Genomic DNA, 26634 nt, shown 5'->3' on the forward strand with positions numbered 1-26634 from the left:
TGTGGAGGCAGTTCACTATCTTGTCTGTCTGTCAGCTCTGTTCCTGGGGTTCAGCCCACAGCTGTTTTCTTCTGGTCAATCTGTTCCATTGAGCTCACCTGTGCAACACCTTTTCACCTGGTCTGTCTGCTCTGACATTTTGTCAGATTGTTGTTTGCTTCCACACAGTAACTCTCCAGTCACTGATCTGTGAATAAGAAATGTCTAGAAGTGTAGTTCGTCATCAGTGTTGCTGACAGAATCGGACAGGAAGCTTCTCCCTATTGTCAATTGACTTTCAGCCAGCAGAGTTTCAGATTCAGTGCTTGGCCGACTCTCTGGTGCTGCAGAAACCACCTGACTCTTTCTGCTTTAACCCAAACACAGATCAACGGCTGCTACAGAAACAAATACAGGACTTCTGCGGGAAATTCAGTGGACTGTTTCACAGGTACGACCTAATCTACGTTTTATTTTTGGCCTCAAAGTGAGAGAAGTGGGGCTCAGACTGAATTACTGCTCACTTACTCTCTGCTCACACACAGCTGCTTTGTGTTTTCAACAGTTAAACAGTTGGTTGATCTTTGGGGCCTGAGTCAAACAAATGAAACCTTCACATAACCAAATTGTATACTTTGCTTATATAGAAATTTTGGAATTTTTTAAGTTAATTAAATTACATTAGGTTGTATAATATTTTCACTTGCATCCCAGGTCACAACAATGTGAAATTAAAACTGTATAAAAGGGTGGAGGTTTTGGATGTTTCGAATGAATGATGGAGTGAGGATGCATGCGGGAGTTGTTTTTATGGACCAGTCTGCAACATTTTGATAACCAAGCTAAAAGCGTACCGATGATTTAATGCACTCACTTTCAGTGAACTGAATAACTTACTGCAAGGGACCCACTAGAAAGATACACAGAGTGTGCTGTGGCCTATTGGGTGCTACTGGTAAAAATGAAGGGAGAGGATCATATGTTGGTTCCTTATTAACCATCTACTTTCACTCTGACTGTACAGGTTTCGGTGTATGCTAATGTATCAGAGGATGTGAACTACACACAGCCACTAAGTAAGTAAGCTTAACATCAAACAGGTAGACATACTGCTGTAGGCAGAGGCTATCAGTAATCTGGAATCTAATCTAATCTGGAAGTGGCACCAGTAGAAAATTAACTAGCCTCTACTCTACCGACGTTTTTGTAATTAGCTTTGCTGGTAGCGCTTAGTGCTTTTGAGTCCAGATCTGAGATCATTACATTCAGATTATAAACAAATGCGTATACTGCTGTCCAGAGGATGCGTCAAAGCACGACTGTATTAACGACAGTTGTGTAAAAAAGTGACTTGTTCTCAGTAAATTTAGGGGGAGCCAAGCACCAAAGGACCAAATCTTGCTATTTGGGACTTTAATGTTACTAATGTCACTACACAGTGAATCACAACTGAATGCGACTGTGCTGCTGCAAGATGCCCATGCTGACCCCTTAAAACCCACAGGTCGTTAATATTGTGACTGATCGATGTATTTATAATTGAAGTTTATGAATAATCTGATCTTTGTCAATATGTTCAGTTTAAATAGTGTGAAGAAGCATTTGAAATGTAAACATTTCAGATTCAAACAAAAGGAAAAGTTCTGTTATATTTCAGCAGATCTGCACAGCTCAGTATGTTCTAGTAGTTTTGCTTCAGGACACAGGAAGAAAAGATACTGTTGACCTCAACGGCTTTCAGTCGCTGATCTCAAATTTACCCACAAGTTCAGCCAAAGTTTAAAGAGCTCAACTCAACTGACCTTCTGTTGTTTACATGGAGAGCACTTATTTATCCCAGGCGCTGCAGATTTAACCTCTGCTGCTCTTTCTTTTAAAGCAATTTACCAAATCTTCAACTATTTTATATCTATCTATCTATCTATCTATCTATCTAACTCACAACAATACAAAAACACAGTCTGCTGAAAATGATAAAACACAAACATTATATGTTTTTATTGAACATAACATGTAAACATTCAGTGCAGGGTTGAAAAAGTATGTGAACCTTTGGACTTAATAACTGGTTGAGTGAACTAGAACTGCAGCAGCCTTCTGGGAGTTATGAGCAGTACTCAGATCTGTAGGCAGTGGTAGTAAAAATGGGAGGCAACAGATGTAAGGGCATTGTCATCCTTGCTGGAGTGTCAGAAAGGCTTAGGAGGATCTTCAAAAAAGACAGCATCCCTGTAAATTTAAAACTGAGCAACACTCTGAGATAGAAACTGGTCCACCTAAGGACAAAACATCCAGACACATATGTAGTAACGAGAATCTGCAGTTTAATGCGGTGAAGAACGTACAGATTTGTACATAGGAGAAACCAAACAAGAGCTTCACAAACACAGAGTAAGATCCAGTCCAGTCTTCAGGACAGGACTCATCTGAAAGACAAGGGACACTTCTTTTGAAGACAGTAATGTTCATATCCTGGACAGGGAAGATCACCCACTTACAGTCCAGTTCTTTCATTATTACCCAGGCGGTTTCACAGTCATTCACACTGTTTCAGGTTGTCACAGGGACACACATGAAACTAGGTGGCAACAGGTGACCATCAAATGCTAACTAACGCCTCTGGGTTTATAATCCTGGATTTCCTGCCAGTTGGTCCAGCCTCCTGGATAGCAGGTGAAACATCTTCAGGAACTTAAAACAAGAGCAGTTGATGCTGAACAGCAATTTAGGGACAACCGTGACTTGGATGATTGAGAATCTAGAAGATTTGATACTCTTCGTCTCAGTTGTGGTCCTCACAGTTTATCTGTTTATGATTTAGAGAGCTAAGTCCTTTACAGTCTCTGATTGCAAATGGAGATGCCGAGGCTTTGATGGAATTGGTCAGACAGAGGTCCCCGAGTGTGATAGAGCCAAACGTTGACGGCTGGATTGCTCTTCATGAAGCTGCTTATTATGGACAGTTAGTGTGTCAGGACCCTCATCAAAGGTCAGTAATGCTGCTGATTTACAATTGTTTGAAGGACAGGACTTGATTTGAATTACATAACACATAATTACAGTGTGTGAACCCATACTTTCCTTCATGTAATAAATCATGTGCTGATTGTGCCTTATCAATTCATTAACCTTCTTTGGATATCACTTTGTGTTGTAGATATTTTCTGTTCCATTCATTAATAAATACCCAGTTCTATAAAGGCTGAAAACATGTTTTATGAACTTCTACAATTTCTTGAATTGTCCTACAGGGACTCGCATTATGGTAGTTTCTACCTTTATGAATGAACCTGCCTTGTTATCTGGTTCAAAGATTTAATATGTACTAAGCTGAATATTGGTTTATAAACTCACACACTATGACTTCTTTTTAACATGTCTTGTTATGAAATGTAGCTGATTGTTACAGTGGATTCTACCTGATGTCCAGGATCTGATCCTGTATTACTTCAAATTATTTAATTCTGAATAGACATTCATGTTCCCACAGGCCATATCCTAATAATTATAATAGATATGTTTTAAATGCCTTTGCAGGAATTCTTGTAGGCAAGCTGCCTTCTTGTAAAGTGCCAATGGCTGGAGGTAAATGTCTTGTTCAGGGAAAATTCGACATGTGGCCAAGAACAGGGGTGAACTATGAGTTGAACCACCAACCTTGGGGTTTGTAGATGACTGCCCTACCAAGTGTTCCACAGTCACTACTTTGGTCTGGTCGTCTGTTCTATCTTTGAACTCACTAAGTAATTACCGGCATATAAAAGTTTGAAGCATTAAACAGCAGCTGCCATATCAATGCTGCAGTTTTGTGTTCAGGTTTGTGCCTCCTGCCACTAAATTGTAACTTTGGAGAGATTGTTTACGGAGCTATGAAGATAAAACTAAACCAATAAATGACAGTTTAACCAGGATATGTGACGGTTTGATTTTTCACTTCTGTCCTCAGCTTACCCTGACTCAGTGAACAACCTTAGTTTGAAGAGCCAGACTCCTCTGCTGCTTGCTGCCAGTAGAGGAAACATTTCTTGTGTTGACTTTCTCCTGAAGCATGGAGCCAACCTGAACATTACCAGCAAGGACAGAGACACTCCACTGTTCACAGGTGACATCACAAATGAAATGTGCAATAATGTCACTTTGGTAGGGACAATTGAAAATAAAATAGTTTACATGGACAAAATCCTGCTGCTTTGTTGACACTTATAAAGGCAGCATGAGAATTGAACAGGATAGCACCTCCTGGTTTAATTGCTGTGTTTTAGCCTGTGAGTATCCAAATGAAGCTGTTGTAGACCTGTTGCTGAGGTCTAGAGCACAGGTAAATTGCTCCTGCAGTCTGGGAGGAACTGCTCTTCATGAAGCCAGCAGACATGGTCAACTAAATCTCTGCAGGATGTTGCTGGAGGCTGGAGCCAATCTACAAACCAGAAATATCTTTGGCATCCAACCGCTCTTTGTAGCTGCACAGCATGGACATGTCAACATGATCCAACTGCTTGCTTACAGCGGTGAGTACTACAAACCTGTCACTATCAAGAACTTGTCTCTAAAGGAAGCAGCTTTTATATCTCGTAGTCATATTAATGTTTGTTGTAATTTGTCTCTGTACCTTATGTTCAACATGAAATTTTACTCTTTGGGGGAATTTCTTCAAATTTGGCACAAACATCCACTTAAGGATGAACTTTGACTGTCAAGACACAAGGTCACTGTGACCTCACATCTGACCTATTCTTATCAACACAATGTCTCACAAATGCCTCTGGGGAATCTGGCACAAATGTCCACTTGGATTCATGATGAACTGATTAGAAAACGAGTCTGTACAAATGCACATAAACTGCAGCTCGACTTATTAGTGGAGACAACTGTGAGGGACTACTTCTAGTTTCTGAAGATGTTTTTATGTTTTTCAGGTGCAGATACAAATGGACAGGCAGGAGATGGAGCCTCGCCACTGTATGAAGCCTCTAAGAATGGCCATGTTTCAGCTGTGGAGGTGCTGCTCTCTCTGAAAGCTGATGCTAACCGTTCCATGAAATCCGGTCTTCTGCCTCTTCATGTAGCTGTTCATAACAATCACAAATGGTCTGAACCTCTCAGAGATCTTGCTATCTGGGTCTGAAACGTCTGGTCACTTACCTTTCTTTTATAATCCAAAAACATTCTGTCTCCAAGAGCTTAGAGATGATTAACTTCCCAGCTAAATCAAGTCAAAATGAACTTATCTTCTCTTTTTACGTCCACGTTCTGCTGAGTTCGTAAAAGTGTTTCATATTTCCTATAAATGGTTTCTGTGTTCTTCAGAATATTTATTTTATTAATCGGTTCTGGAAGTTTCACAGCTAAATTGTTCCTTGAGTTTTCATACTACAGAAAACTGACTCTACAGATTCCTACTAAGACAGTTCCTATTACATTTCTGTTTGAGCTACAGTTACTCCTCATCCTCTGATGCAGCTCTGCAGGCTGAAGATCAGACATCTGGTTGGAGTTAGACGTCTCATCATGTCGACTACTCACTCACCTGAAACCATCTGTAATTTGGTTCGTTCTAGATGAGCTAGCTCTGTGCAGATTTGATCACCAGTGATCAGTGCACAGTGCATGACAGATATCACTGATGTCGCGCATATGTAGGGATTGATAACCTAGTGAAACTCGTAGGCGCTCTCCACAAACTATATCGTAGCATGATGGGAAACACCTGGATTTCATCTGATCTAATATTTGATTGGTTCAGGTTTTAGATCAACAACATGTTATATAGAAATGTTTCCTCTTTACTGTGATGTGTTTAGATTTCATAGCTCAGAGTTTTTACTGTGAAGCTGAATTCTGTCAACAGAAAGTTTCTCATAGACTTAGACGCATAGTTCACATCCCTTCCACCAACAATCTATTGCTCAACAAAACAAACAATGATTTTAGTCCTGAGGTATTAACAGAAATATTTGTTTCTTAAAATAAAATCTGCATAGATGTTTCAGTCCTTACAGACTAAAACATTTCTTGTGTGCTTTGCTGCCTAGACCTGGACAGTTTGCCATTATGTAGGTGGAAATGAATTCTCAAGTTTAAGAAGGTCTCCTACAGGGATAATATCAGTGTCTGACTGCAAGCTGAAGTTCAGAAGAGGCTGAGTGATGCTGCAGGCGAATTATCCTAAACATCACAGTAAATCTACTACAGAATGACTTAAGAGACGCAAATCCTTCTATTGGAGTCAGAGTCCATTCAGAACCAGACCTCTAGGAAGAACTTTCCCGTAGCTGTGGATTCAGGATTTTTGCTGCCAAAAGTTTAACCAGTCATTAAAAATGCTGTTTCATTTACTTTTTACAGCATTGCTCTGTGTATTTAATGGTTTTGTTAAATAAAGACGTGATCAGGACTGTTTCTGTTTGATCAGATTAGAAATATTGAGTTTGTTTATTTGTGGTCATATAACATACCCTTCTGCCTCCCCTCTGTTGGTCGAAGAAAGAGGGGAGGCAGAAGGGTTCGTGGTCAGAGAGAGAAGGGAAAAGGCAGGAACATAGATTTGAGAATAGGGACTCTTAACGTTGGTACGATGACAGGGAAAGGCAGAGAGCTGGCAGACATGATGGAGAGAAGAAAGGTAGATGTTCTGTGTGTGCAGGAGACAAGGTGGAAGGGCAGCAAGGCACGTAGTATCGGAGGAGGATACAAACTGTTCTACCATGGTGTTGATAGGAAGAGAAACGGGGTAGGAGTGATCTTGAAGGGGGAGTTTGTGAACAATGTTCTAGAGGTGAAAAGAGTCTCAGACAGGGTGATGAGCATAAAGCTAGAAATTGAAGGGGTGATGATGAATGTAGTCAGTGGGTATGCGCCACAAGTTGGCTGTGAGTTAGAAGAGAAGGAGAGATTCTGGAGTGAGTTTGATGAGGTCATAGAGAGTATCCCCAGAGGAGAGAGAGTTGTTGTTGGAGCAGACTTCAATGTGCATGTTGGTGAGGGCAACAGAGGTGATGAGGAGGTGATGGGCAGGTTTGGTGTGAAGGAAAGGAATCTGGAAGGACAGATGGTGGTGGACTTTGCTAAGAGGATGGAAATGGCTGTAGTCAACACTTACTTCCAGAAGCGAGAGGAACATAGAGTGACATACAGAAGTGGAGGTAGGAGTACGCAGGTGGACTACATACTATGTAGACGAGGTCATTTGAGAGAGGTTAGTGACTGCAAAGTGGTGGTAGGAGAGCATGTAGCCAGACAGCACCGCATGGTGGTGTGCAAGATGACTCTGGAGGTCAGGAAGAAGAAAAGAGGGAAGTCAGAGAAGAAGACCAAGTGGTGGAAGCTAAAGAATGAAGAAAATTCAGGCAGAAGTTGAGACAGGTTCTGGGTGGTCAGGATGAGCTTCCAGATGACTGGGAAACCACAGCAGAAGTTATCAGGGAAACAGGTAGGAAGGTGCTAGGTGTGTCATCTGGAAAGAGGAAAGAAGGTAAAGACACTTGGTGGTGGAATGAGGAAGTACAGGAATGCGTCCAGAGGAAGAAGTTAGCTAGAAGGAAGTGGGATGTAGAAAGGACTGAGGAAAGTAGACAGGAGTACAAGGAAGCGCAGCGTAGAGTGAAGATGGAGGTGGCAAAGGCCAAACAGAAAGCTTACGATGAGCTGTATGACAGGTTAGACACAAAGGAAGGAGAGAAGTACTTGTACAGGCTAGCCAGACAGAGAGATAGAGATGGGAAGGATGTGCAACAGGTAAGGGTGATTAAGGACAGAGATGGAAAGGTGCTAACAACCCAGGAGAGTGTGCAGAAAAGATGGAAGGAGTATTTTGAGGATCTGATGAATGAGGAAAATGACAGGGAAAGAAGAGAGGAAGATGTTGATGTTGTGGAGCAGGAAATAGAAGAGATTGGAAAGGATGAGGTTAGGAAGGCTCTGAAAAGGATGAAGAGTGGAAAGGGTGTTGGTCCTGATGACATACCTGTGGAGGTGTGGAAGTGCTTAAGAGAGACAGCAGTGGAGTTTCTAACCAGTTTGTTCAATAGGATTCTAGAGAGTGAGAAGATGCCTGAGGAATGGAGGAGAAGTGTTCTGGTTCCGATCTTTAAGAACAAGGGTGACACGCAGAACTGCAGCAACTATAGAGGAATAAAGTTGATGAGCCACACAATGAAGCTGTGGGAAAGAGTAGTGGAAGCCAGGCTTAGGAAGAAGGTGGAGATTTGTGAGCAGCAGTATGGTTTCATGCCCCGTAAGAGCACAACTGATGCCATTTTTGCTTTGAGAGTGTTGATGGAAAAGTACAGAGATGGTCAGAAGGAGCTGCATTGTGTCTTTGTAGATTTAGAGAAGGCGTATGACAGGGTGCCGAGGGAGGAGCTGTGGTACTGTATGAGGTCGTCTGGAGTGGCAGAGAAGTACGTCAGAGTAGTTCAGGACATGTATGAGAGAAGTATGACGGTGGTGAGATGTGCTGTAGGTCAGACAGAGGAGTTCAAGGTGGAGGTGGGACTACACCAAGGATCAGCTTTGAGTCCCTTCTTGTTTGCTATGTTGATGGACAGGCTGACAGATGAGGTCAGACAGGAATCTCCCTGGACAATGATGTTTGCGGATGACATTGTGATTTGCAGTGAGAGTATAGAGCAGGTAGAGGAACAGCTAGAGAGGTGGAGGTTTGCTCTGGAAAGAAGAGGCATGAAGGTCAGTCGTAGTAAGACAGAATACATGTGTCTGAATGAGAGGGATCAAGGTAGAAGTGTTAGGTTACAGGGGGCTGAGGTGAAGAAGGTACAGGAGTTTAAGTACTTGGGGTCAACAGTTCAGTGTGATGGAGAGTGTGGAAAAGAGGTGAAGAGGCGAGTGCAGGCAGGTTGGAGCGGGTGGAGGAAAGTGTCAGGAGTGTTGTGTGACAAAAGAGTGTCAGCAAGACTCAAAGGAAAGGTGTACAAGACAGTGGTGAGACCAGCTCTGCTCTATGGGTTAGAGACGGTAGCAGTGAGACAGAGACAAGAGGCTGAGATGGAGGTAGCAGAGATGAAGATGTTGAGGTTCTCCTTAGGAGTGACCAGGTTAGACAGAATAAGGAACGAGTACATCAGAGGGACGGCTCACGTTGACTGAGTTAGCAACAAAGTCAGAGAGGCCAGACTGAGATGGTTTGGACATGTTCAGAGGAGGGATAGTGAGTATATTGGTAGAAGGATGTTGGAGATGGAGCTGCCAGGCAGAAGGGCAAGAGGACGACCAAAGAGGAGATATATGGATGTCTTAACAGAGGACATGAGGTTGGCTAGTGTTAGGGTAGAAGATGTTCATGATAGATTTAGGTGGAGAAGGATGATTCGCTGTGGCGACCCCTGATGGGAAAAGCCGAAAGAGAAGAAGATATAACATATTTCAGTGTCCCTGATCTCCTGACTCTGCCTGTTCTATGTCTCTGTAAGTCTACACTTTTGCAATTGGATCTTGGACCTGAAATAACAATTTTCGATTAGTGGTTAAGGATTGAAGGATAAGTGGATTTGGATCTGTGAACTACTACTACTGATATTTGGATTCCAGAGGATTTTAGCACTGTTTTTGTGTGATTCTGGATCAGAGTTATGCATTGAGGATTTGGGCTTTTTGGACTGATTTCTCTGACCACGTTTTAGTCTGGGAGATTATTTGGTGCTGATGCCACTTATTTGCCTGTGTTTGCTTAGTTTTTTCAGTAGAAGTCTTGCTTTGTACTCACCTCTCTGTCTGTTCTCTCCACCATCCCCTGATCCACCAACAAATCTAACACACATCCCAGATGTAAATGTGCATTAGACTGTAAATTTCTTATTTTAATTGTAACCTCATATTTATTAGTTTATTAGATTCTGTTTTAAGTAAATAAAGCTGTCAAATATATTAAGTTGTGTAAAATTAACATGAAATGAAAAAGCTCCATTAAAAGTATCTGAGAATTGTACTTGAGTAAATGTATTATATTACTTTAAACATCAGTTTAAATGAACAGTCATAGTCTGTTGTTTTGCAATGACTCTGCAGTAGTTTGATGTAATCAGACCTTTAACATTAGAGCAAGTAATGAGGTCAGCTGGTCACAAAGCTGAGACTGCTGGTCCCTAAAATAGACCTGAACACCCACCCAACCCCCACACTGTGTCATGTGCAGACAACATCAGAGACAGAAAAACAGACTAATAAACACAGACACCTTTTCACTCAGAGGACACTGGACCTTTTAGAAAAGGTGAGGAGCTTTGTTGTTGAGTCTCATTCGGTCTCTGCAGCTTGTCTGTGTTTTGCTCTCACAACTTACTATGTCTTTTTTAAAACATTGGATTTCTGTCCTTCCTGAATTCTACTTGGACGTAGGAATTTAGCCTGAAACTGATGTAATTATAACAGTATCTTTTAAAAAATTATAATTATTAAATCTCTACAAATGCTTTATATGGCGACAACACTGGGATTTATATTCCACACAGAAAGACAACTAGTTTGTTCAGTTGTGTTGCTTGGTTAGGGTTAGGTTTCTTCAGCTCAGCCAGCAGTGGTCTGTTAAAAATGGACTCTGATTCTGTCTTCAAGCTATTATAGATGGTTTTGATTCACATTTACAGCCACAAATCACAGTGCTCCGGTAAAGGGGTAGTTTTAGAGGTGGGCTGAACTGAGCATGTTTACCTCCAAGCACTGTTCTGACTTCTGCACCAGTTTCTACTAGAATCAAGATGACCCTGGCTGACTCTCACCCAGCTGTTGCTGAGCTCCATTGCAGCATTTTGCCTAAAATTCAGTTTTCTCCAGCTTCCTTGTCCTGTTGCTGGGGTCCTTTTGTCTCTGTCTCACACAGCAAGGTGAACTGAAGAACTATGCCAGGTTTCCACTGACTAAAAATGGCAGCAGTTGCCACACCAGTACTGCAAGTGTATAAGCCACATACACTTTGTAATCTTCTGTTCTCACAGCTTCATCATGTCAGCAGCCAGCATCTCTCATTCTGGATCAGCAGCTCCTGGTCTCAGCGTTGAAGATTACTCCCTCTACAGTAATCTCAGTGACGACGAACTGCTGCAGCTCGCCATTGAACGCAGTCTGACCGACACACACTGCAGCAACGCCAACACAGCCAGCAACTCCAGGACAACCAGCAGCACAACCAGCACCACCTCCTCTGCTATATCTCGTCACCAACCTGAGAGCAGCACGGACCCTGCAGCACGTAACACCAACCAACCCAGACCTAAACACCCCCATAATCCAACTCCAACTCAAACCACTGCACACTACAGTTCTCCAAATCCTCCAGCTGAAAAGCCTCCTGATCCGTACGTGAACTCACGCAGTTTTCTTTTTCCTGCTTCATGTTGTGAGTATTTGAACACATTACCTGTACATGTATGTCATTCTGCTCAGAGAATTCATGGAGTCCAGCATAGAAAGGCCTGGTGAATCAGGGTGAGAGGTAGAGTGGTACAAAATAGTTATAAATCAGCTCAGGTCTAAGCTCAGTCCTGTGGAAACTGAGTAAATCCAAACATGCAGTGGGCTTAACTGAGAGCCTCTTGTTGTCTTGTCCATGAGGCAGTTTGGAACATAGACTCTGAGAGAGCCATGTTCATATCCCCTATTGTGGAAACAGCTGCTTTGAGGTGTGACCAGAAGGTTGTCAGTGGAAGCAACCTGACAACCCAAGGGGTCAACACTAGCAGTGAGTTCTCCTCCTGAATCAAGAGACACTGGAAGTGACAGGCCAGAAGAGCTGCAGATATGGTGATCACAGACATAAAAGAGTTTGGGGAGGGATTCTCCATTAGATGCTGACATTTTTGGATATTATTGGGATGTATTCACTGACATGCTTCTTCCCGTCCTCTGTGAGGTAGGACTGGCTGTAGACCCAGTTTAACTCTTTGAGAGCTAGGGCTGGTTTCAGGTAGGACTAAGCTCTGATTAGCTGTTTCCTTGGTGTTGCTGTGGCAGGAAGACATTTGAGGGGACAATCAGTCATTTCATGACTGGTTCTGGGAAGAGGATGGTGGCTTATCGCAGACCTGATGGGACTCTGGTCTTCATCGCTCCAGAACCTGAAGAGTGAGTTCACTATTCGTAATACATGCCTGCAAGCAGAACTACCTGAATCACCTGTTGTTTCACCTGTATGGTTTTTGTGAGTTCAACTATGAAGGTTTCGCTCATTAAATTATGTGATCCCAAATATTAATACCTGAATACTGGCTGATGGGTATTTTACCTGCAGGGAGGAGGAGCCTCTATTCAAAGCAATAAGTGATGGGGACGTGAGCAGAGTCAAAGCATTGATGATGCATCCAGGAACTAACCTGATGCTGCCAAGTAAACCGGGCTGGCTCGCCATTCACCAGGCAGCATGGTTTGGCCAAGAAATCTGTCTAAAGGTCCTGTTGTCAGGTAGATACACACATAGTCTACTATGAAATATACAGAATCAGAGACATCAGAGTCCCGACCAGTAATGTCCTCTGTGGTTCTGTCCTCAGCTCAGCCCGGGATGATCAACAAAAGAACCGATCGCGGGGAGTCGGCGCTGTTTATCGCTGTCAGCAAAGACCGACTTAGATGTGTTCAAGTGCTGTTGCAAAGTGGAGCTGACCCTGATATCACCAACTATGACAAAGAGACTCCACTCTACAAAGGTAACACAGACACCAAGTCATCTATCCATTACCTTTAATGGTTTGTCTTATCTTTGATCCCAGCTGTCATTGAGGCCAACAAGTACCTCAGGGCTGAAAAACAACTTCACTTTCACATCTTTGGGCAGTTTAGTGTCGCCAACTGAACTCACTGCATGAAAGCCATGCATACACAGAGAAGACATGCAAATTTCCCAGCTGGCCTGCAGGAAAACCCTTATAGCACCATGTTGCCCTAACTGGAAGTGACATCAGTTAAACACCTGAACACTGAGTTTACAGACGGAATTAAAGTGATCTGTCTCTAAACTCCAGCTGCTAACAGGACTCTTATTTTTTAATTTTAATAAAGAATCTGTTGTCTTACACTGCTCTGATCCATAATAATGTGGTAGTAATCAGATTCACCTGATGTCTTTGGGGTGACTTTATTAGATGTTTTTTTGACTTCTGGAGTACTATTCGGTACTAACACGTACTGTTCCCCCTATTACAAAGTCCATGTAATGTCTGTGTGAGCTTATGTGAGAATATAGCAGGTAGTAGTGTGGAGGATCCACAGAAGAGTTTTTGGATCTAGACTAAAATCCAATCCTCACTGATTGTTCAGAGGTGTTACCTCTTACTTCACATAGACAATCTTTGGCTACATTTGGGGCTGCTGTATTGAAGCCTGTCTCTCCACCAGCTTGCAGAAAGTACACACCGACAACTCCAGGTTTGTCCTGTCATTATTTTAACTTGAGGAATCAACGTTAGTTAGCAACAGATGATCTGAGCACTTTGTAGCTTGTTTCTGCACCTTTGCTTGAAAATGTTGAGAATCATTAGGTCTACTGTCATGTTATAATGGTTGAACTTGCCAAATTATAATAAAACTATTAATAAACTTGGTTTCTGTGGTTTTGGCCTGTTGCTAACGTTTTTCCTTTTACTGCAGCCTGTGAGAGGAACAATGCTGCAATGGTGGCCGTATTACTGAACCATGGAATGGCGGTGAACACTCATTGCATACATGGTTGCACTGCACTTCAGGAAGCTGTGGCTCAGAACAATGTGGAGATCTGTGAGATGCTGCTGAAAGCCGGAGCAAAGCACAACCTCACCAATAAGTTTGGCATCTCTCCACTGTTTACTGCAGCTCAGAGTGGACATCTCACCACACTGCGCTTCCTCCTCAAACATGGTAAACTGTTGGGATATTGATATTAATTCTCTGACTATTTAATGCTGTTCTAGCAGCATCACAGCTAAAGCTTGTTGAGGATGATCACAATGACGTCATATTCTTGCAGATATAGACCAAGCTCTGATTAAGGACTCCTCTATCAGAACCCTGAATTCTTTCTGTTCCTGCAGGTGCAGACATCAACACCCAAGCTGCTGATGGAGCCACTGCTCTGTTTGAAGCTGCTAAAAATGGACACGAGGAAATCGTAGAGTTCCTCCTCTCCCAGAATGCTGATGCCAACAAACCAGGAAAAAGTGGCTTGTTACCACTCCATGTTGCCGCCCGGAAAGGAAGTGACACGTAGGCACATTGGAAATTATCGCTATACACTTTATTCACAGCTGTTTAAAGGAATTGAGCCTATGAACTTATAAACATGGTCTGATGTTGCTGATGATAAGGTTCAAGTCCTACATGATTCTTGAGCTGTTAGATTCTGAGGTGACCAGACAGAACAGTAAAATATTAACTAATCTCTTTGGTGTAATCTGAAGACACAGTTGCATCTTTTGGACCAAGAATAAGAATGTATTTATTTAACCTTCACTTTTCTGAGTTATATTTTAAAAGTACTTATAAATACTAAAAAAGTGAACACAAACAACCATGTTTTAGTCTTTAACATCAACACTGTTTCAAGTGATCAGCTTCAGGTTTGGGGCGGTCCAGACTAATTCCTGTAATGTTTCCCTGTTCCAGCATCGTGTCCATGTTGATCCCAGCCACAAGTAAGGCCAGAATCCGGCGGACTGGAATCAGTCCACTTCACCTGGCAGCCGAGCGTAACCGTGATGATGTGTTGGAGACCCTGATTGAGGCGGGGTTTGATGTCAACGCTCAGCTGTCTGAAGAGTGGTCGAAGCTGTATGAGGACCGCCGCAGCACCGCGCTCTACTTTGCTGTCATCAGCAACAACATTGATGCCACACAGATGCTGTTGGCGGCTGGTGCCGACCCAAACATGGACATGTTCAAACCACTGATGGTGGCGGCGAGGCTGGGCTGCATCCAGACTGTCACCCTGCTGGTGAAGCATGGAGCCAACATCAATGCCTGCATCCCCACACACCCCACCACCTTCCCCGCCGTCTACATGTTCTCTATGAAATACTTATCAATGTTCAAGTACCTATTGGACCACGGAGGCCACGCTCTCTCCTGCTTCGACTGTGTCTATGGCAGCGGTCCTCATCCGCCAATCAAAACTACTCGATCACAGAGAGACGAGCTCCGCTACCGTGACAGTCAGCTGCCTGAGTCACAGTCCAGGAGAGGCGTTCAGGTACCTGAACTTGTCTGTTTATATAAATAGACCAATTGTTTAAATCATAATTCTGTTACTGATTATTGATTCATTGACAGTTCTGTGAGATGATCTCAGCCCCGAGTATCAGTCGGTGGGCCGGTCCGATCATTGATATCCTGTTGGACTATGTTGGTCATGTGACTTTGTGCTCCAGGCTGATGGAACACCTGGACAGCTACTCAGGCTGGAGCATCATCAAGGAGAAAGCAGGTGAGTTTTTGTTGTGCTCTTGGGATCATTTTGACTGGTCGCCCACTTCTTGGTAGAATAGCCACAGTCCCAAAGTGTCTCCATTTGTAGATTGTTTGCCAACTGTAGACTGGTGGATTTCTAAAAGTCTTTCACAGCACTTTGTAACCCTTTCCAGCTTTACGTAAAGTAACAATTCTTGATTGCAGATCTTCTGAAAGCTACTTTTGGCGAGGCATGGCTCACATAATTGTATTCTTCTTGTACGGAGCAAACTCAAAATGTTACTGGTTTTTGTCAGTTGAAGTAGCTCTAGTCCACACCTCTAAACTAATTTTCTTAACAAGACTCTACTACCACTATGAGGGTTTTTATGGTTGTTCTCAATAAAGACAGAATTGATCAGAATTAATTTGTGTTATTATTTAAGGCACATTATATTTCTATATGTAAACATTCCCCACTCGCTCCTTCCTTGGAGCGGTCTTATTCCTTCAAGCTCGGGTCCTCTACCAGAGGCCTGAGAGTTTTGCACAGCCTGCACCTGGGGTCCTGCCTGGTATGGTAGACCCCAGCCTCTATTGATCTTGTACTCAGAGCCGGACTTTGTTCTTCCCATTCAGCTGACTTCTCAGGACTTGCCTTACCCTTTGGAGGTACTTAGTGGTTGCTGTTTTCCTGTGGGATTCCAATGTATTTGTAGCTATCCTCAACATCTGCTATCTTGCCTTCTGGTAGTTCTATCCCCTCAGTTCTCACTACCTTTCCTCTCCTTGCTACCCTCCGACCACACTTATCCAGTCCGAATGACATTCCGATGTCTTGGCTGTATATCCTGGTAGTATGTATCAGCAAGTCGATGTCTCATTCGCTCTTGGCATACAGCTTGATGTCATCCATGTAGAGGAGGTGGCTGACGGTTGTGGCATTTCATAGTCGGTATCTGTAGACGGTCTTGGTGTTGATCTGGCTGAGGGGGCTCAGGCCTATGCAGAACAGCAGTGGGGACAGAGCATCTCCTTGGTATATGCCGGACTTGAGGTTGACTTGGGCAATTGGCTTGAAGTTGGCTTCTAGGGTTGTTTTCCACTTTCCAATTGAGTTCTGGATAAAGGTTCTTAGAGTCCTGTTGATCTTGTACAGTTCCAAGCATTCCATGATCCATGTGTGGGGCATTGAGTCATAGGCTTTTTTGTAGTCAATCCAGGCAGTGCACAGGTTGGTATGTCTGGTCTTACAGTCTCTGGTGACTGCTTTGTCTACCAGTAGCTGGTGCTTTGCTCCCATGGTGTTACTACCAATTCTTTTCTGGACACTGCCCACGTATTGATCTATGTGCCTGCTCATCTTAGCTGCTATGATGCCTGACAGGGGCTTCCATGTTGTGCAGAGGCAGGTATATATTCTGGATCTTACAGGGAGCCAATGGAGAAACGCTAACGTAGGAGAAATATGATCTCTCTTGCTAATTCCAGTCAGAACTCTAGCTGCAGCATTTTGGATTAACTAGAGACTTTTTAACCAGTTATTGGGACAAACTATTAATAATGAATTACAATAGTCCAGTCTGGAAGTAACAAATGCATGGACTAGTTTTTTAGCATCACTTTGTGACAGGATGCTCCTAATTTTACCAACATTCCTCAGGTGGAAGGAGCAGTTCTAGAAATGTCTTTTATGTATGAAGTAAAGCAGATATCCTGGTCAAAACTAACTCAGAGATTCCTCTCAGTGTTACTTAAGACCAAGGTTATGTCATCTAGGGAAGTTACAGTTGTGTCTCCAGTCATGTTACTGTTTGTGTTTCAGCCCCCCCAAGGCCGCTGCTGCAGCTGTGCAGACTTAAGATTTTGAAGCTGGTTGAACGCCACCTGGTGAAGAAGCTGCCGTTGCCTGGAGGTCTGATCCGGTTCCTGCAACATCAGGAGGCACAGTTCGACAACTGCTAAACTCCAGCTTCCTTACCCAGTTTAACCAGTTTACTGGAGGTCGAGGTTTCTGCAGACATAATGAAAATGGTCACATAGAGAGATGGCTTGTTCTGTGAGGACATCATCAGTTGTTCTTTCATCAGGTGTTTCCGGTTCCTCCGGTTTTTGATTTTTATTATTGTAAAACTAAATTACCCTAACCCTAATGAACCCAGTCTGACTAATTTATAATAAAATGTGAGTTTGGAAATGAAAGTGTTTAGTTCAGTTTCACCATAAACAAGTTTCTGACAGCAAACTCATGACGACAGTGACGAAGGTGAATCAGCTTCTCCCCACAGACTTCGTGTGGTCTCTGAGAACCTGGATTATGGAGGTTAGAGACGTTTTAATGAGTCTCCACAGGAAGCTGATAATTTCATGTTGTTATGTCGTTAATTTCAGGTCCCTAACAACAGCACAATGACACACACATCACACCTTAAAAACTTGCCGACTAAAATAGAAACAGTAACATTGTTTGTTTATTCATCAACTTTCACTATAAACTTTTTCAAATTATTTTGTGATGATGCAAAAACATTATTTTCATTTAAAGAATAAATAGACTTAATATCTCCGTGGTGGTGATGTTCTTTTAGTCTGAGGGTCTGGGGTGTGTGTTGTCAGTCTGCCCCCCCTGTGACCCTGTCAAACTTGGGGCGAAGTGTCCTGTGAATTACACAATTTAAGTCTGAATCATTTAGTCCTCCTCCTCATCATCATCACCACAGTCTGTCAAAAAACCCTGAAAAGGTGAGTCCTTCCATCCGTCTGTTCTCAACCAGAGGATCAATATATTTATATTTTTTTTATTATTGAATGTCTCTTATACCCTGTCGTTTTTTTTACATTTCAGTACAGAAGAGACAAACACAGCAATTAATAACAGCAACAACTTCTCTTCCTATTAATCCCCTTCCAGAGTCAGTTTCACACGTTAGACAAATCTGCTGAAAAAGCTCTAACACCTCACCCAGACCTAAACTAAAAGAACAGAAGTTGTAGACTCAGTTTAAAATAGTCAACTATAAGTCTGTTACCTTGCTGCTTAAGAAGCTGCTCTTGACCCTTCTGGAGAATTACAGACCCGTCTCTCTTCTTCTGTTTCAGGTTTAAACCCTTGATTGAACAATCTTCAACTAAATCTCAAATCTCTTTTCTCAGCAAAATGTCCTTAATGTCAGTCAGTCATTCTAAAGAAACAGCCCTCAGCATCTCAAACATCTGAAGACCAAACGTCTAATCAAGCTGGGAACAGTGGTGTTTTTTCATTGTTGTTGGGACCTGGAGCAGCAGAACTCTCTGTTCTCAGACTGCAGGTTTACTTGTGGTTTCCAGATAGTTCTGCTGCTATAGGTTAGTCTGCTGGGGGACCTCTACTGATACACTGAGCTCCTCTCCTCTATCCATTCAAATTCTACTATTTCATGTCATTAACTTTGTTAACTTCTCTCACCTGTAGTTGTGTTTCCTCCTCTCTGTCTCCCTCCCTCTGTTCTCTTCTGCAGGTATCCTCCTCCTCAGAGTTGTATATCTTCAGAGTCCAGTTACTGGTTCTACCAACCTGTCCAGTGTTTTTTCTGCATGTTATTGTTTTTTATTTTCTGCTGTTTTTTTACTCTCTCCTCTTTCCACTCACTCCAACCAGTCGAGGCAGATGGACGCCCACCCTGAGCCTGGTTCTGCTGGAGGATTCTTCCTCTAAAGAGAGTTTTTCCTCTCCACTGTCTCCTGGTGCTGCTCAGTGGGGTTGTTGGGTTTTTTATATAATTCTATATACAGTTATATTTTGTAAGATCTTAAACCTTAAAAACTGTGCCTTAAGATGACTTCTGTTGTTGTAATAGCTCCGGATGACTCCATGGCCAAGATCGACAGGACAACCGAATATGAATCTTATTAAATCGACGAACACAATAAATCAACTAATGAACAGTATCGGGGAGGAGGTAGTAGGGAGATGTGACGGGTGAACAGAAGTACGTCAAAACCAGTGCCGACCAACAAAGACATGACAAAAGGAGGAATGGTGAAGGTCGGATGAAACAAATGGTACCCAAACCCCGGAATATGTCAACCGAACCGACCAGGCCGGGCGGAACAAGCCGGGCGGGAGGAGGGGGCCCGGAGGAGGGCCCGGGCACAGCAGAGCAGGAGGACCTCCGGCGGACGGCCGGGAGGCGGCAAACAGACCAGGAGGGCCTCCGGCGGACGGCCGGGAGGCGGCAAACAGACCAGGAGGGCCTCCGGCGGACGGCCGGGAGGCGGCAAACAGACCAGGAGGACGGCCGGGAGGCGGCAAACAGACCAGGAGGGCCTCCGGCGGACGGCCGGGAGGCGGCAAACAGACCAGGAGGGCCCCCGGCGGACGGCCGGGAGGCGGCAAACAGACCAGGAGGGCCTCCGGCGGACGGCCGGGAGGCGGCAAACAGACCAGGAGGGCCCCCGGCGGACGGCCGGGAGGCGGCAAACAGACCAGGAGGGCCCCCGGCGGACGGCCGGGAGGCGCCAGGCTGGAAGACAGGAGAGCCCCGGGCGGACGGACCGGAGGCGCCAGGCTGGAGGACAGGAGAGCCCCGGGCGGACGGACCGGAGGCGCCAGGCTGGAGGACAGGAGAGCCCCGGGCGGACGGCCCGGAGGCGCCAGGCTGGAGGACAGGAGAGCCCCGGGCGGACGGCCCGGAGGCGCCAGGCTGGAGGACAGGAGAGCCCCGGGCGGACGGCCCGGAGGCGCCAGGCTGGAGGACAGGAGAGCCCCGGGCGGACGGCCCGGAGGCGCCAGGCTGGAGGACAGGAGAGCCCCGGGCGGACGGCCCGGAGGCGCCAGGCTGGCGGACAGGAGAGCCCCGGGCGGACGGCCCGGAGGCGCCAGGCTGGAGGACCGAAGCTCCGCTGACCGGAGGGCGTCCGGCGGACGTCCCGGTGGAGGCGCCTGGAGAGCCGGCTGAGGAGCGGAAGCCTGGAGAGCCGGCTGAGGAGCGGAAGCCTGGAGAGCCGGCTGAGGAGCGGAAGCCTGGAGAGCCGGCTGAGGAGCGGAAGCCTGGAGAGCCGGCTGAGGAGCGGAAGCCTGGAGAGCCGGCTGAGGAGCGGAAGCCTGGAGAGCCGGCTGAGGAGCGGAAGCCTGGAGAGCCGGCTGAGGAGCGGAAGCCTGGAGAGCCGGCTGAGGAGCGCCCGGAGGATGCTCCGACGACAGGAACTGGAGAGCTGGCTGAGGGGCGCCAGGAGGATGCTCCGACGGCAGGAACTGGGCAGGCTGGAGAGACAGGACAGGCCGGGGAAACGATGCCGATGCACTCTGCGTCGACCCGCCTGGAAACAGGACAGGCTGGGTAGGCGGTGACGACGTCCTCTGCGTCGCCCCGCCCCGAAACAGGACAGGCTGGGTAGGCGGCGACGACGTCCTCTGCGTCGTCCCGCCCAGAGACAGAACAGGCTGGGTAGGCGGCGACAACGTCATCCTCTGCGTCGTCCTTCCCGGAGACAGGTGAGACGGTAACGACGACCTCTGCGTCGACCCGCCTAGAGAAAGGACAGATGGTGAAGCTGACCTCTGTGTTGACGCGTCTGGGTACCGGACTGGATTAGTTGCCGTGACCAGGGCAGCCGTGACTGCAGCAACCAGGGTAGCTGCGACGGTGGTGACAGCACGAACAGGAACGGAGCCAGGAGCCAGGACGACTGCAGCAGCTGGAGTGAGGGCAGGAGCCAGCACGGCTGCGGTCCCAGGAGATGGCGCCGTAACAGGAACCGTAGCTGTGGTGGCTACGGTTGTTGGAGCGATGATGGCAGCTGGGACAGCAGAAGCAGCCGTGGCAAGCTGAACCAGATCATGAACTGCTGCAGGATGAGCAGGAGCCGCAGAGGCTGCAGGATGAGCAGGAGCCGCAGAGGCTGCAGGATGAGCAGGGGCCGCAGAGGCTGCAGGATGAGCAGGGGCCGCAGAGGCTGCAGGATGAGCAGGGGCCGCAGAGGCTGCAGGATGAGCAGGGGCCGCAGAGGCTGCAGGATGAGCAGGGGCCGCAGAGGCTGCAGGATGAGCAGGGGCCGCAGAGGCTGCAGGATGAGCAGGGCCGCAGAGGCTGCAGGATGAGCAGGGCCGCAGAGGCTGCAGGATGAGCAGGGGCCGCAGAGGCTGCAGGATGAGCAGGGGCCGCAGAGGCTGCAGGATGAGCAGGGGCCGCAGAGGCTGCAGGATGAGCAGGAGCCGCAGAGGCTGCAGGATGAGCAGGGCTGCAGCCGCAGAGGCTGCAGGATGAGCAGGGGCCGCAGAGGCTGCAGGATGAGCAGGGGCCGCAGAGGCTGCAGGATGAGCAGGAGCCGCAGAGGCTGCAGGATGAGCAGGAGCAGAAGCCGCTGGGGCGACATGAGCAGGAGCAGAAGCCGCTGGGGCGACGTGAGCAGGAGCAGAAGCCGCTGGGGCGACGTGAGCAGGAGCAGAAGCCGCTGGGGCGACGTGAGCAGGAGCAGAAGCCGCGAGGAACAGTGTCAATCCTCTTGATGTAGGCAAGCCCGGGAATTGGACAGGTGTCAAGGCGGTGGCCGCAACACAGACCGCAGGATCAGCAGACACAGTAGCCATGACAGGAGCGGGAGCGACGTCCGCCATGATGACAGGAGCGGGAGCGACGTCCGCCATGATGACAGGAGCGGGGGCGACGTCCGCCATGATGACAGGAGCGGGGGCGACGTCCGCCATGATGACAGGAGCGGGGGCGACGTCCGCCATGATGACAGGAGCGGGAGCGACGTCCGCCAAGATGACAGGAACTGAGACTGTGACAGGAACTGAAGCTGGTGCAGCTAAACCCAGTGTGGGAAAACAGGATGGTGTAATGAACATAGGCAGTCCAAACACTGAACCCAAAAGGCTAAACTCAGGTCAAGGGTAATCCAGGTCATACACGGTTAGGCAGTTCAGAGGTAAGTCCGGCAGGCAAGATCCACAACGAAAAGACAATCCAGGTCGATACACAGGGAAATCCAAACCAAAACAGAGCAGGGAAGGGAACAACAAGGGAGAGAACAGACCACAGGGTAAACTCACTGGACCAGAGGGGAAGCAGGGTCAGGACAGGCTGGTCCAACGAGGGGGAATCCAGGGTAGCCAGGGTAATTGTTGTCGTCTGCACTGTAAACCCGGATTATGCTTCTAATTAAATCTTCGAGTAATCGTTTCTTATTATTTCATGTTTTGTAAAAAAAAGATGTCATTACTTAAACAGACTTGTGGCTTGTACTATTTAGCTGAAATATCCAGTGCACTAATCTTGTCAAGCAGAGTTTACATAGTACGTTAAGTTTCTACCAGTGGGTGGAGAGGCCCGTTTGAACAGGTCTGTCTGAGCACCGAGTCCGACAAATCCCGCTCGTCCGGGCTATTGGACTTTGAAAAGCAACGACAGACTAAGTTAAATGGTGAGTGTGGAAATGAATTATCTGTAAATATTTTTATTGGGAAACTTATTAGCTTACACAAGTTAGCTAGCTAAATGCTAAAGTTAGCCTGGTGTTAACTTGTTAGTTTTAGTTCTAGAATGTGTTGTTGTGTTTGCTGTTTCTGTCTGTTCACAGTTTTTAACAGTAGCATAAGACGATATTGGTTAGTTAATGTTATGCAGTGATCTTAGTTAATGTAGCTGCAATAGAGCTGACAAGCTAAAGTTTACTTACATTCTGGTTTCCAGGGTTTCTGTGAAGATGCAATGGAAGTGCAAGTATCGTCAGTTTATGTGTGACAAAAGGGGTTAAAGGTTAAAACATTATAGGTTAAAACAGCTGCACCAGAACTGTACCATTTCCCTGCTTACACCAAGAAAGTTTGTGCATATTTAATTCCATGAATGCACTTATGTTATGTTTTAGGACTCAGATGATGATGACTCATCACAGCCACCTCAACATTGTGATCCTCCTTATTGAACATGAAGGTGCTGTGCTTTCATCTTCCCACCATATCAGTCCAGCCTCACCGAAGATCATCACTGAGGGGGACGTTTTGAAGGACAACATGAAAGACCTGCCAAAAGCTAAGTACATTGTGTCTGGACTTGCATGTGCCCTGCATCTCAACTACCCTAAGTCTATGTAGAACACATTCCAGTTCATCCAGCACGTACTTCTCATGTTGGGCCACAGTGAACTAAAACCCAAATTACAAACATTGAAAAACCAGCTTGAAATGTAATCTAATGCTATGTCAAGTCTACTGTTAGATGGCTGCTTTATTTTCAATGGTCACAGGGACTGATTATAGGTTAGTATATTGTACACTGTACACTAATACGCTCCAATGCAGCAGCTCTTCATTAATTAAACTTTTACAGGTTTATGATTTTTTTTTGTTTTTGTTGAAACTGTCGGAAAGGTGATAATTCTACTATATGTTTATTATTGAAATCAGAGTGGGTCGTCAACATATTAAAAGTTAATAAGGGGGGCTAAAATTTAAGAACCACCTCTCAATGTAATCACATAGCAGAATTAACACCAACAAAAACTAACTGCCTTTGTATCCAGCTATTTATAAGGGTAATTGTTGAATGCTCTCTCCTCTTCTCTCTCTTTCCCTCTCCCTCTCTCTTTTCCCTCTTCCTGTCTCTCTGTCGAGCTACACGTCATTCCACCCTTTGCCCTCTGGACCTGTCTGACTCGTCCTGATGCCCAACTTCTGGCTGGAGATCTCGTCGCCTGGATCCACCGTTTGCCCTTTGGGATGCGTTTGGAGACTGGATTGGTCACAAGCTACTATGATGTCGGTCCCGGCCTCGGCGGACGTCGGAAGCTGTTTCTTGGAGGTCTCGACTCAACGCTCGATAGTCAAGGAATGGAACAAGTCTGCCTGCAATAACTAACTGGACTCCATATTAACTTAAAAGACTTTAACTGTTATACTGGACTGCTGCCTACACAGCATGTAATCACCCATATGAGGATGGGTTCCCTGTTGAGTCTGGTTCCTCTCAAGGTTTCTTCCTGTTGCCTTCTCAGGGAGTTTTTCCTTGCCACTGTCGCCCTCGGCTTGCTCATCAGGGACAATCTGATTATTATGACTCATACACATACACTGTTCATGTACTGTTCTTTGGTTGTGTAAAGCTGCTTTGTGACAATGTCAATTGTAAAAAGCGCTCTACAAATAAAATTGAATTGAATTTAATTGAATTGAATGCTGTGTTTTCATATTTCATCTACAAATGTGTTTTAGATGCTACCAAGCAGTTTTAATTACTGTTTTTACGTGTCTTGGTTGGTGTTTAAGTTTCCTAATGCTGCAGGAACACATTTGAAGTGTAATCTTGCCTCATTAGACCAACAAAATATTTGGAACTTTAAAATGTATATATTTTTTTCTCTTTATTATATTCTGAAAATGATAAAATGAAATTATAAAAAACAAATATTTAAGTAGTGATAACTCATTTTACTTGTCATTTTAACTTACAACAGTTATTTCAAACAACTTTCATACAAACAGAAACTGTTTATGTGAACTAATGATTTTGAGTAAGGACTACTGATATAAACTTGTTTTCGAGTTCTACATTAACAGTACTTAACGTGTTAAGTTTTTGTTTGTGTAAAAACTCAACATGCATGTTCAGGCAACGGATTTCCTCGCAATTTTTAAGTAATGTGAACTAATTCGGGTTAACAGTGTGCTCTTGGCGCTGTGATTTGGCGCTATACAAATAAAATTGAATTAAATTTCAGCTTCTTATTAGTCTGAATATTATTTACCACTCTGTCTGATGTTGTCTTGCTGTAGTGATGTGTCCTGTAGTTTCACAAAAAAATAATGTATTTCTTATTCTTCTCTTTGCTTATTTAAACTAAACTCAAGTTTATAATGATGTGGATAATGTTTGCTTTCCTGTAGCTCAATAAATAATTAAACCCTGTTATAAAAATGTGGGTTTGGGACATGGAGAGAATCATGAAGATGATGAAGACCAGTGAGTGTGTCTTTGTGGGAGCTGATGTTCTCAGACAGGAAGTGATTAACAGAGTAAATCCACCAAAACAAACACAAACACTTCCTGTTTGTTTAAACTTAATTTCAACTCCCACAACCCCAACACTTGTTTTGGAAAACCTGCACATTTCAGTATAAAAGCCCAGAAAGTGATTACAATTTATTGATGACTGGACAAATGAGGAGGAGGATGACAAGTACAGGCCCTCACTGCTTGTCGATGAAGAGGAGGATGATGCAGATGATGAGGATCAAGTCCGGGGGCCCTGTCTGGACCTCAGGCGGTACTCTGGCAGGTGATGAAGGATCCAGGCAGCAGGAGTCAACATGGCAACGGCAAACACCGACATGACGAACAAGCTTTGCTACAGACACACAAAAAAGAAAAACAGAAAAAATCTAAACCAGCAGAATCTGAGCCAAACAGAGCCCAGAGGCTCAGGACCAGGACTAAACATGGTACAGAGACTGTAGAAGGACTCTGTGCTGTGGGTGGTGGTTCATTAGCTCACAGTCTGTGTAACATGGTCCACATCAGTATGAAACATAATTAAGAAACACGTATAACTGTGCAGGTAAGTCGTGAACCAACGGAAAGAATCAGTTTGAGAGTCTGTCTAAATCTTGTTCAGAAAATTCATTATAAATGTGCTTTTTTACACAGTAACATGGAGATCTGGATCAGTCTACATCAGAACCTGAATGTAGTTTAAACTGGACCATAAAGAACAGGTAACAGTCTGCATGTGAAGTTAGTTATGAGAGATTAATTTCAGACTCACCACAGCTCCGATCTTGTTTCTGGGAGGTTTGCTGTAAATCATCTTTCTTGTCTCCATCAGGACCTTGTTTGTACAAGTCAGAGTCGACACTGAAACATTTCCCATCATCCTTAGCACACCGCTCACCATTGTCACAGCAACCAACACCTGCAGGCTCAGTAACACCTGTCTGACTGCAGTCAGCTGATGTTGATGTGTTTGGTCTGAGCTCCTGATCAGACTGAGGCTGAATCTAAATCACAGCAGGAAGAGACGGGGGGAGGGGGGCAGGATGGGGGCTGTGTGTGTGTTATTTTTTTTTGGGGTGGGGGGGGGGGACAGTTGATTAGACATCAAACAGTGAAGGAAAACAAAGGAGCATGGACGAGGGATAATTTGGTGTTTGATGTTCAGCAGCTGAAAACCTGCTTAGCATCACACAGTGGTACACAACAGGAACAGTACAGCACACACAGTACACAACACATACAGTACGGTACAGTACAGTACACACAGTGCACACCACATACAGTACAATACACAACACATACAGTACAGTACAGTATA

At 45.2% G+C, this 26634-nt stretch overlaps 2 protein-coding genes and 1 pseudogene across 4 annotated transcripts; 2 read left to right on the plus strand and 1 right to left on the minus strand.

Annotated features, from left to right (window-relative positions):
• Window positions 1-2123: 2123 nt before the first annotated feature.
• On the plus strand, window positions 2124-5583 carry LOC113149669 (annotated as a pseudogene).
• A 4526-nt stretch (window positions 5584-10109) lies between these two features.
• Window positions 10110-18879, plus strand: LOC113148879 (ankyrin repeat and SOCS box protein 2-like). 3 transcript variants are annotated; one of them, XR_003297527.1, is made up of 11 exons: window positions 10110-10207; window positions 10929-11288; window positions 11944-12054; window positions 12221-12390; window positions 12480-12635; window positions 13576-13821; window positions 13995-14166; window positions 14566-15148; window positions 15229-15382; window positions 17171-18690; window positions 18843-18879. XR_003297527.1 is itself a non-coding variant. In XM_026340605.1 (10 exons), exons 2-10 carry the CDS (start codon window positions 10936-10938, stop codon window positions 17308-17310), a joined length of 2085 nt encoding a protein of 694 aa, XP_026196390.1. In that variant the 5' UTR covers window positions 10110-10207; window positions 10929-10935; the 3' UTR covers window positions 17311-18695. The 3 variants fall into 3 exon arrangements, 1 of the variants encoding a protein (XP_026196390.1); XR_003297528.1 differs by lacking the exon at window positions 10110-10207 and adding an exon at window positions 10253-10352; XM_026340605.1 differs by lacking the exon at window positions 18843-18879 and having other exon boundaries at window positions 17171-18695.
• Window positions 18880-24733: 5854 nt separating this feature from the next.
• Window positions 24734-26319, minus strand: si:dkey-85n7.8 (cytochrome c oxidase subunit 8A, mitochondrial). The gene is made up of 2 exons (XM_026341584.1): window positions 26089-26319; window positions 24734-25671 (listed from the first exon to the last, which is right to left on the minus strand). The coding sequence occupies exons 1-2, from the start codon at window positions 26215-26217 to the stop codon at window positions 25558-25560; spliced, it is 243 nt and encodes an 80-aa protein (XP_026197369.1). The 5' UTR covers window positions 26218-26319; the 3' UTR covers window positions 24734-25557.
• Between the last annotated feature and the right edge of the window lie 315 nt (window positions 26320-26634).

This window comes from Anabas testudineus, chromosome 24 (assembly GCF_900324465.2).
Source record: "Anabas testudineus chromosome 24, fAnaTes1.2, whole genome shotgun sequence".
Classification (NCBI taxonomy): Eukaryota; Metazoa; Chordata; class Actinopteri; order Anabantiformes; family Anabantidae; genus Anabas; species Anabas testudineus.